Source organism: Dermacentor albipictus, chromosome 10, assembly GCF_038994185.2.
Source record: "Dermacentor albipictus isolate Rhodes 1998 colony chromosome 10, USDA_Dalb.pri_finalv2, whole genome shotgun sequence".
Classification (NCBI taxonomy): domain Eukaryota; kingdom Metazoa; phylum Arthropoda; class Arachnida; order Ixodida; family Ixodidae; genus Dermacentor; species Dermacentor albipictus.
In genome coordinates, this window is record NC_091830.1 from 50,542,813 (window position 1) to 50,554,818 (window position 12,006).

At 46.6% G+C, this 12,006-nt stretch overlaps 1 protein-coding gene across 2 annotated transcripts in view; it reads right to left on the reverse strand.

Moving 5' to 3' along the window:
• Nucleotides 1-1,221: 1,221 nt before the first annotated feature.
• The window catches only part of LOC139050435 (excitatory amino acid transporter-like), a 217,440-nt gene continuing 206,655 nt past the window's right edge, over nt 1,222-12,006 (reverse strand). For both annotated transcript variants that reach the window (XM_070526808.1, XM_070526807.1), the window contains one exon: nt 1,222-7,359. In XM_070526808.1, coding sequence (XP_070382909.1) covers nt 7,092-7,359 — 268 coding nt within the window. In that variant the 3' untranslated portion in view covers nt 1,222-7,091. The remainder of the gene's footprint in view (nt 7,360-12,006) is intronic.

Here is a 12,006-nt window from a genome sequence, read left to right on the forward strand (position 1 = left end):
TCTTGGTCAATAACGGGGCATCTACTGCGACAGTAATGCAACCGGTGCTGCAGAGAATGGGTGAAAATGACAGTTTTTGCATTCGTTCATTCATTGGATAGTACTAGAAATGTTGATGCTTCCTCACCAGATTTCCCTCAACATTTGACGGTCATATTAGAAGGCAAACTGTTTTTCGATTTGCAACGATCTTGACCCGATGAGCGAAGCCTGCCTCGCACCCAACAGGTTGTTCTTTTCCTCAGGACGCACCAGTGATGCCCCAGTGTAGAGCAAGTGCAATCCAAACTTCTTCAGGCTCCACGTGGGGCACAAGGGGCTGGACTACTAATGCACCAAATCTACCCTACACACTTATGAAAAACAAAAACAAAAAAGAAATCAAGAACGAGTGTAGGGGCCTTTGCAGTTTTACCATACCTCAAGTGCCCAACCACTCGGTTCTCCTTGCTTAGAACGCTGCGATATGTCAATAACGGCGGGTGGAATCTCGGAAAAGTTGGTCATTCTGGGCTTTCGATAGCAACCCGCAAGGAATTCGCGATGCACTACGCATCCTCTGCTCAACGGTGACAAAAACGATATGGTCGTGTCGAAATACTTGTAGGTGTTCTGATGTGCAACTCGGCTACAACACGATCCACTGTGCAACATCTATCCCTCCACTACTAACAACTAACCTACATCACTTGTCCCTGAAGCAATGACAGACTAGCGTGCTGTGATGAACGAGTACTTTGACTCTTTGAAGCGCCCCTTCTCGTATGCTGTTCGTTCTAAGACAGCCATCGTTAAGCGGACTGAAAGATTGCGCCAGAGCTCTGAAAGTTACCCAAGAATCTACATTTCGAAATGAGAATCACGAGATGGAATTAATATATTGTTATAAGCTGAAAGCTTTGTGACACGTTGAGTGATGGCTGCATTTCAGGGGAATCCACATGTCAGAAGTTAACATAGGCAACTTTGTTGACTACATTCTGAATAACTCACCAAAGTACTTGTGATGTGTGCTCTTCGCAGGGTGGCTTACTTAATGTGCAGCTCTGTATAAAAGCAACACCACCATATTTATGCATTGATTGCCGCATCAGAACTGTTGTGTGTCGTATTTGGTGGTTTATTTCATGAAACGTCAAAGCTGAAACCTTTGGTGTATATTGCTGGGTATTTCTGATGAGTATTATTGTCCATTCAGAAAAAAACTAAGAGGTACAAAAGGAACAAAACAAACAGCATTTTATTGTTTAATTCAGTGAATGATTTAATTTTTCCGTTGTGTACAGAATCATGTTGCTAAAGCTATGCCACAAAAGGAACACCAAAACACAAGGAAATCAAAGCGAACGAATCCTGCAATAAAACATGGTACTTTGATGACTACATATTTAAGGCAGTTGTCGACACAAAACAAGTGAAAAAAAAGATAATTTTTTGTCCTGCAAAAAGCAGTAGTTGAACGTAACCTATGCATGAGGCTAAGTGACATTGTGAAATGTAAATACGAATTATAAAAATTTTGTGAATTCTGCGAAAATAGTTTTATTCTTGTGGAAACTTGAGGGTTTGTACGTCGTCCGTAGCTTTTATGAAAGCTCACCGCAAACTATAGTACAGAGTACAAACATGTTCAGCAACAAAAAAAACCTCAACGTTAAAGATGGCAGAAGTATCATGACATAGTTGTGTACATGTGAGTAACACCACCTAGATCAAGCGATGTCGCTACTCATTTCGTCGCCAGTGAGAAGAAAGCTTTCGCGCGCCATAAAATGTAACCTGCAACTCATGTTCACAAAGAGCAGCAATGGGATCCGTACATTATATAGGTGTTTTGCTGTTAGTGTGGGCATTAGAAAATGTCATAGATGCTAACCAAATTTTTTACTACGAGTTGGTATTATGCAGCACATTAGTAAGCGTGAAGTCTACAGCATTTAGAAAAAACATTGTATACTGTAATTCATGCCGTGGTTTCAAGCAAACAAAACATGACTGTTAACGCACTGACGAGAGCACCTCATCCATACAAGCATTCAAGTACAATCTTGTAAGACGCGCTGGTTACAGAGACACATTCATATTGCATCACCTGCACACTGGTACTGAACAAAGAACGAACACAGGTCGAAGAGAACCGATAAACAGGTCTAAAGGCAGCGTATTCAATGAGTGATGATGACTCTATTCTGTGATGATGAAGTGGTGAGTTTCATGTTGAAGTTGGACTTCAAGTTTTAGGCAATCACAAAGCGGCGTAAAGGGTGTGTTAAGATGAAAATCGCGAACAGTAAAGGCTATTTGTAACAGCGAACATTTCCTTTTTCTGAAATAATGTCTTTTGTTGGAAAATGAGCAAGGGAAAGGTAGAAGAGAAGTTGCACAAAGGACCAATTCACCTTGGAGTTCTCTTTCCGGCATGCGCACCGTTTCTTTACAGTGCGATTAAAGTGATTCACGCAGATCATTTAGCCGTGCACACAGGAAAACACAATTGTCCGCATCCATCTCGTCGGGAGTAATGAGCAAAGGAAAAAGGCAGCTGCTAACTACTACTCAACAACCAACGCAAGCAGTTCAGGAAAAGACGCTAAATTCTTACACGAGAAATAAAAAAGAACGCAACAATGTTGGATCAGGCTAGCTCAAGGGAAATGGTCAGGGTGACAGCACATGACATGTCTATCTTGAAAAGTTGCGTCGTCTGTCGTAGTACCCCAAGTAGCGAACGGTGAATGGGCAAATGTCCACTCATGGCGCTATACTAGAATGTCTTTTGTTTTCGGCCATAAAATGACCGACTAGGGCGACAAGGTGTCCATACTTGCAACTAGTTCCGTAGCTTACCTACGGAACCGAAGTGCAGTTTGTCAATAGCATCGTGAAACCTGATACCTGCCGTTCATCAGTTTTGAGCTATAGCCGCGTCAATTCTGATGTATGATTGAGAGGGCTTCGATGCCTTCTGTGAAGAAGTGTAGATAAACTAGAACTAGGAAAAGTTACTATGTAAAGGCAGCCTAATCAGAATGATTGCCAGTAATAAGTCGCATTGTTCTCAATGTACTGGACAGTATTTATTAATCACGGATGGCATCAGATGTTGTTTCTTGCACAATTCAATGTGTGACCGCATTCGCGTCTTATCGCGCACTTTTACTTTAGTCTTGCTTAGTAAATACAAACTGAAGTGCTTTAGATAAGTTCTGTTATCTAAATGCCTGCAAGTAGTGTCAGGCAGTTTAGTCAGTACGATATGGCTGGAGAAGTGAAGTACGCTGTCATGTATATGTCCCTTGACGTAGAAACTCGCATGCTCAGAATGCTTGCATCCAAGGCGACTGCATCAATGTTTATTGTGAGGTGCCACGTAAGAGGACCTTGAAAAACCAAGGGAACAGAGGTGGAAGACATACGCACACACACAAAAAAACCGCATAGAAATAAAAACCAAACACCAACACATGACCTTGTAAGCCACCACCCGTCTGCGCTGAAAATATTGTTCTGAAGGTCGTCTGACAAAAAACAAACTCGGCCGTACATCGAGGCCGAGCCGCAGCGTATCGTGTTTGGAGGCGGGCCAGGAAGTTACTAGGCGGGGTCGGTCGGTCGGTCGCTGAGCTCCGCACACTGTTTTCCGTGTTACACAGCTGTGCCATGAAAGAAAATTGCCGGATGCAACGAATAAAGAAACGGAAGTTACGCCACTTTCCAGCCGACACGACTTCCGGTTTCGGCTTGTTGGATAGAACCTCGGGGTTACAGCAGTTCTTCGACTGCTCGTAAATGTTTTTGTACTTTTGTTTATACCCCACTTTCAATATGAACAGCAGGAGAGAAATGCGAAATGTGAACAAGCGACTTCCAACAAAGCGTGTCTTCAATTGATGTGAAAACCATTTGCCTCACACAGCAGGTGTCATAGTAATTCAGCTGCCAGCCGGCCGGAAGTAAGCTGTCAAAGTCAACATAGCTGCCAGAGCAGCCTGGAATATTAGAAGAAAATTTGATCAGTAAAAAGTTTTTGCCCACACTTAAGCACGCTTGAATTTTTTTTTTACTTTTATTTCTGGACTCCACGTATAGGTCACCATCTAAAGAATCACGTTAGAAGCACATGCAGTTTGAACCAGAACTGCGGTCCTTTAAACATAAGAAAGGTGCCCAAACATGTAAGAGGAGGAGAGAAAAAGCGGACCCAGCGAAGTGTAGAGTGTCTTTGGAATCCAACTTTTCTGCTTCACTGGCCTAACATTAGAAGACATACCAATGACAGACTCAGTGCAGAGATGACTTGAGCAGATATGCAAAAGATACGGCCAGACAGCGGTGTTTGCAGAAAACGTACGAAATCCGGCTACTACGTTTCTTGCTTCGCTGGCAGAGATCGGTTTCGCAACTCCGACTCTGCCACTCCACGTGCCCGAGGGGTTCTATAAGTAGCGCTGGGATCGCGATTTGTCGAGTGCAGCCGTTTCTAGTGCGGAGGCAGTTTGGTGGTCCTTGGGGGGGGGGGGGGGGCGGGCCCGGTTTCCCTGCCACCGTTTGGGACGCTTTGGTTCCGGAATCTTTATTTTGAGGAACTCCGAAACGAGGAGGCCGGCGACTAGTGCTGGACCTAAAACGATGCAAGAAAATTAAAGGAAGCGAAGCTGAAACAATGTACATCCCTGCGCATTCAACGCCGTTTCACCGGGCTTGCGAGACGAAATCTCGCGTGAACATGGATGTGTTTTTCGAAGACAAAACATTTGCACCCGGTTTGCAGGAGTGAGGAAAACGGATCACGCGCCGTGATTAGCTGTACAAGACGATGTGCGCCTTCGTTAATGGAGTTTTGGAGCACGAAAGACGTCATGAAACACAGTGCTTGCACCCACGGCACCGTCAACTTGTACTCAATCAAACGCGAACGCCGATGCTGAGGTGCGTAACACTGACACTGCCCTCCCTTAGGCCTAACTTCACGCGCACCTACCTAGGCGGCTCTGCCGAATCCCGTCTGTGGTACACGGCGGTTACAATCATGCCGCACTGTGACCAGGCAACGTAATGTGCATACAAAGTTCGGCTTGGCATGTTAGCCTCCCGTCGCGATGGCGATTTGATGGACACCGCACGTTTATCAACAGCAGCGTGCAAACTAGCTGAAACGGAAGCTCTGTTCCAGCAGAGAGATGCAGATAGTCTGACGAAATGACGGCAGCTTGAAGAAAACCATCGACACGTGCCGGTTCGAGATGAGTACGATGGCGCCATTTCTTTTTGTCTGATGGAGTTAACTGCACAAAAGCTGCTGCGGTGTGCAGTTCACGACAGCAGGAAGAAAAGTCCGTCAGTGGAACACCTTGACAACGTAAGCTGCTTGCTTTAAATCTACAGAGAAAATTTGTGATGATGCGTCTACAAGCCATCATGAAGCACTTCCGCTTTGGACATGGATGCAGTAGAATCTTGGCGAAAAGGACACAGCGGGTGTTTTGGGTTCGGTGAGTGCAGAACGAGTAAATACGTACAAAAGAAATGGAATAAAAGGGTGACACGAACAGAAGCAGCAATGATGAAAAGACAGACATTCACCCGATGAAGTTTTTTTAGCATACATCTGTTCGCTTGCTATCCGTAGAGTATCAAGCCCGAAGTGACAGGATACTTGTTACAGGCATGCGGTGGAACCTTCCAGTGCCTCTTTGTCGCAAACTGCAGGACGAACGGCGAGGAAGCTACTGATTTGCATCTAAATGGCACAGTCATCTAAAAAACTTACCACTAAAACTACCTTCATGGTGCGACTATAATCGTCTTTATCCATAAGGCAGCCTTTGCAATACGGTAACTTTCACTTGGATTCTCAGCTTACGAAAGACCTATCGACATCTTGTCTATATTTCTTCATCGCGGCATGAGCAAATAAAATACATACAAGGTAATCAAAAGTAATAAAACGTTGACGCTATTAAATTCACCACTTAATTCAGCAGCCATACCCTCGCCGCTGGCCTTAGACTCTCTCTAACTAATATTGCTGGAAAATCGAAGTTACTTGTCAATTTCCCAAAGGCTAGCGCAGAAAGAAAAACTAGAAGGGCATTCACTACGAATTCATAGACTGGCTTATAAAGTATAGGATGAAATTTTGTAACACGTCCTGATTGCTCTGCTCGCGAAACTGCTGTGCCCTGAAGTAAGTAGCAACCTTTCAATCACCGCTTCTCCTGCGCGCAGTTGGACTTAACCGGATAAGGCTCTATTTACCTGTTTTTTTTTTTCAACGCCTTCAACATATCTACCAGTCACTTCGGGCTTTGTTCGACGGTGAAGCACTAGACGAATGCCCATCTGCGCCGTGTCCACGAGCGACCGCAAAAAAATGGCGATGCGCGGTGTGCTCGCAAAATGTTAGCATCTACCAAGAACTCCAGTTCTGCAAGCGCTCCGGATGCCAGCCAGGTGTTTTTAGTTGTTCAGAGTCTCTCCCGCAAACACAGCGGTGGACTCCCGAAAAGTCCCTCCTACCCTCCCAGAAGCGAGCTTTCTGTGCACAGATGCAGTTGCCATAACTTAATGTGCTCGCGACTTCAACCCTGTGAGTGCATGACTGCGTGAGTCCTTTCCTCTGTAACGCTTAGTACGCGCGCGCACAGTTATCTACAAGAAAGCAACCTGCGCTGCGCACGGTTTTTGATGATGAAGCACGCACCTAAGTTAGGGACATTTCAGCATAGCGTCACCGCTGTATCCTCACTGATACCGCCTGCCGCCTCAACCGCATGCGCGGCTGGTAGGTGGGGAGGCGGTTCCGGTGACGATCTGTCGGTAACGCTAAGGTAAAAATACTCTACTAAGACAGTTATTGTTGCAGAAGGAAATCACGGGTAGAAAGCAAAAGAAAAGAAAGAAAAAACTTCGAAGGCGTGTAAGTTGCCTCCGTGCGCACTGCTCGGTGACGTCACGGCGGCTTCTAACGGGGGGAGGTGGGGGGGGCGGCGCCCAGGAGAGAACAGGGAGGCGCGTAAGTTGGCCCGAACTCGAACTTCTCGGCCCGTTCCGCGTTCAGGCCTGTACAGCCGTGGCGGCCTACTGCTCCTTTAGATCTGCGTTTCGCTGTTTCCTTCGCCGCTGACGAAGTTCTGTCCCCCGGGGTTCGCCCCGTAGTCCGGGGGCGCCGATGACCCCGGCCCCGCGAAGCCGCTGGGTCGCCGCATGTAGGACCCCTTGCGACCGGCCTCGCCCATCTCGAGCTCGAGTCTGGCGTGTTCGGCGTCTATCTTGTCCAGCTCCCCCTTGGACAGGTGATACACGATCCCTGCGCCGAAGGCGTCGCCGAGCACGTTGATGGACGTGCGAATACGGTCCCTGCGAGTGGGGAAAGAAGAGAGCGAACGGTGATGAACCACCCAGAGCTTCCTGTGAAATTTGTAGTTTAGAAGAACTTGTTGTTGGGCGAGTTGGTAGATATTAGCGAACATTGTTTAACTGCGCGAACAAACGAGCCACAAGGACGGCAACCAACTGTTTAACTGCGCCCGTCCTTGTCCCTTGCTGTCTTTGTGGTTCGTTTGTTCGCGCAGTTAAACAATGTTCGCTTCCTGTGAAAGCCTCAACCCTTCTTTTGATATTTTGCTCGAAGCATTCGCATCATTTCGTGCAAATCTGTCAATCTGCCCGTATATATATGCCATCTTACAACGATTCCAAGTTCATTAAAGAAACAACAGTTTCACACGCATGACACAAGAGAGAATGCCGTCGGAACCAATCGAGGTGCACATTTGCCAAAGCTGCATGCTGGATTTCTTAACTCGTGGAATAATGGATACACTTCAGTCACTTCAACTGGGCAATCCTGGCCCGGTTGAAGAGACGCGTCTTACAAACAAACAAACAAACAAACAAACAAACAAACAAACAAACAAACAAACAAACAGGGAGTAAAGACTTCTGAGAGGTTGATCTGGATGCTTTTCATATAGCGCAATTGGCTGCCTAGCATGGTACTTCTCTTGCTACGCGGGCTTTTTCAATCGCAAAAAAAAGAGCGCGTAAATAGTATTTTGCAGAAAACATCTGTGTTCGATTTTACTTTTACATTTCTACAAATTCTTAACTGAGACCCTAACAATGGGAACAGTAATTTAGCAAGTTAGATAATTTACTGTGATCATGTAGTTGAACGGCACGAACCAAAAATTACTTGCACTTGCTCAACTGGACGATAGGAATATGCAGTCCATTTCTATCGCGCGAAATAACCCATCTTTTTAAAGACATCGGTGTACGATGGTTGGGACACCCTGCATAACTTGTTTGTGTGACGGTGCATTTGAATTCCAGACTTTATACAATGCGCCATGAGCCTTCAAGGACTGAATAAATGACTCGATGAACAGCGTATAGACAGTGAAGTGTAAATTGAAATTGTGGTGGTGGTAGTGGCGGTGAGTTATAGCAACAGGCGGGTTTAGCCTGGCGATCAAGGCCGGCAATTGCTTCGCCCGAGCGTCTCTTATAGTATCACTGCGGTGTTTCACCACATGTCCATCAGACTAGTCTCTCTTAAGAATGCGGTAAGGAGACGAGGAGTTTCTTCGTGGCCTATAACTGATCTCTCGAGGAAAACAAGCTGTTGCAGACACGCATGCGGAAGGTCTTTTTCTTGCAGACTTTCCAGGACAGCGTCACTTTCATCTTGGATTTTCCTGCCCGATCATAGAAAGTGTTCAGTGTCTCCTGTCTCGTCACATGTCGTACAGTTCGGGGAGTTGACGCGCCGCGTCTTAAATAACCATGCTGGTGTACTATCCTGTCCTCATTCTTTATAGAACTGAGGCTTCCTCTCGACGAAATCTCTCGGTTACGCAGGGCATATGTGGTGGAAACCAAAGTGACCCAAAGTGATGTCGAATGTGAGAGTTTTTGACTTGATTACTCTCTAGGGCCTTGACTTTGGGAGGACGATGTATGTAAGAGCATCAGATTTTTCGCTGCCAGCAACGCCAACATGGGAGGGAATCCACTGAAACCTTACTGGGAAACCTTCTGTTGCCGAGTTCTTTCACGAGGGCTAGTGATTTGCGCGGGAACTTGGTGGACGGTAGACCATGGTAGAGTTCTTGCAAAGCGGCCTTTGAGTCCGTAAGAAGGGTCGCATTCTGCAGAGGCAATGTCTTTAGTTTGCGCAGAGCAGCAGCTATTGCCACGCCTTCCACGACTGCAGACAAAGCTACACAGTCCAGACAGCCAGACCACGCATATCTCAAGGGAGGGGATATAGATATCGTTCAGGTAGTGAGCACTCATAAAAAAAAGGACTACTGAAACAGCTACCAACCAATGACGAGGCCTCATATATTTGCAATAACGGTGGAATTCTCGAGTTACTGAAAGCCCATTAGATACCCGCTCCTAAGACGCACGAAGCGTATGCGGGACATATGCAATTTCGATTTCTTCAGACGTTTGGACGACGTGCCCACGAGATGTGACAAGAGGAAGTAAGCGCTCCATGCCTTGCGACAAAGGCCAGCACCTCCGGGAGTAGTGCATTGGACAGTCAAAGGTTAAGCAACGCAGGGAAATAAGAAACATACTGAGGCAGTATATTAAACAGGATATTATCATGATTTAGTGCAAGAACTAGGCGAGAAATATACAAGACAAATATAAGTATATGTCACGCTGCTATTAATAATATACAAGGAACCTGATTTCGAACGAGTAAGACATACTTTTCAACAATAATACAGGAAACAAACTTATTAGCATAATACACTAGATAATACGTCAGTAAACTAATGAAGTCAGGCATCAGGGTTTGAATTCCCTAATCTCTTCGTTTGTAAGCGCTCTTGGCTGTCGGTTCTTAGGAACAGTTCTAGTATAAGAAATCGTTTTGTAAATACGGACCATGGTTTCTACATACATACTGAGAGGCTCTGTCTTTACAAGAAGAAAAAATAAACGGAAGGGAGCATGTGTAATGATGCGAGCGGAAGTTTGCGAAACAGGGGGCTCGTGTTCCAACTGCTTCCGCGAAACCATCATTGCAGACGCCGTCTATTGCGGTGGTACGCTAGGCTTCGAGGCGCCGGGAAGAACTGCGGGTGTGTGTGTGTGCGGGGGGGGGGGGGGGAGGGTGGCACACTCCTGCCAAAAGAGTTATCCGCGCACCCCGGGGAAGAACGCGGCGAGGAACCTGCGCGCGGTGGTCTTTTCTAAAAACAAACTTTGGAACACGACCAAACCTCGCTTCTTCTCTCCGTGTCGCCGCTCATGAGTGCCCGGGACGCTCCGACCGCCGCCACCGAGGGAATGCTAGCAGACGAAACGAAAGCTGCTAAGAGCCAGCACGGGCAAACAAACAAAGGACAGGCGATCCGCAGACAAAAGAACGTGACGGAGAGTGCTGCCTGTGTTTGGGAGATGAAGCGAAAAGCCTCCTCCCCTACAGGCCTGACCCGAAGCGGCAAGAGTAGGGGCTGCACATAGTACGCAGTGGTTTGTGTAACCCATCCTCTTCCGCAATTCCGGTAATCCGCCTATTTTGGCGGCGTTCTTCGGGTAGCGGAGGCTGAAATGCGTTCGCGTACCGAAAATAAAGGAGCCCAGCTCGGAACCCCCCCCTTCCTGGCTTCGCCTACCCAAGTGACGTCATCCCGGGGAAGCGTAGCTATAGTCGAGGTCGCGGGCCGTGTTTCAAACGAGCGCGGTGGTCGGGACACGCTGTACGTCGCCGTCTGCTAACAAAGCGACCGACCCGAAGCCACTTGGCCTTGAGGCGACAAAGAGACGGAGCAAACGTGATGGACGGGAAGGCCGCGTAACTCTTTGTAGAAGTAAAAATAAAAATACGAACGTCTCCTGGGAGGACCCGAAGTAGAGGCTGAAAGTTGCGAGACTAGGGCTAAGGCCAGGGAATCGCTCCCTTTTCATCCGTAAGTGCTGTTGGGTACCGGCCGAATCACTTCACTGATGCTATGTTCGACATTATAATTGCTTCGCGCCTGACCTTAGGAACAGGTTTAGCGTAATGAGTTTTTTGTGTGTGAATACGGTCCCTAATCTGTGGTTACAAATTCGTGGTATGCATATATGGTAACGACTGTCCTCATTCCAATTCTGCCATCTTCCTGCCGCCGTACCACCTTGCTAACATCTTCGAATTTCTACCGTCTTACTGTTTTCCGTACGTTACAAGTGAAAAATGACGTGCTCAAAGCAGAACAAGTGCGTAAATACGTATTGTAAGTTTTGCCTCCCGAATTTCATCCACATCCAGCGACACGATTGCTCGGAAGTGTTAATACTAATCTATGCCACGAAAATTGCGAGCCATAACTAATGAGTTGTGAACCTAAAGCAATCAAATGCTTTGAACATTGTGCGACTTGCATGCAACAGAGCTGAACCAGGAGGAACACATTAAATGAAGCCGCAGTGAGGCGTCTGAAGGAAGTCCATGCCAAATCGCAGAAGCACCCGCTTACTACTGATCATTACAACAATGGGCCAAAGACTGTAGCAGCACGATCCCCTGAAGTAATCTTGCTGTAAAACTGTAAACTTCAAACGAACGCAAACCATGTGTTTGTGTTTCCAGTGAATTAAGGATCCCTTTCTCCCTTCCATTTTGACCGCATGACCGGTTCTCACATTAGCACGTTCAAATTCTCTGTTCTTCTTTTTTCATCCTCGATGGGGGCGAAATGCAAGAACGCCCCTGTCCCGAGCATTGCGAGCACGGTAAATATCCCCTGTAGGTCAAATTAACCCCGACTCTCCTACTACGGCGTGTCTCTTAATAAAATCGTGGTCTTGACACGTAAAACTCCAAAATTTAAGTCAATAATATTTTTCGCGTTTTGCCTCACTGTTTCACGAAAATTGTCGGCGGTCTACGACACAAAAGTTTCAAGCGAAAGAAAAAAAGTTAGTGCCTCACAGCATGCCCAATTGCTATGCCAGCCCACAATTTTCAGAAATTGCTACCAGCCAGCTCTAAAT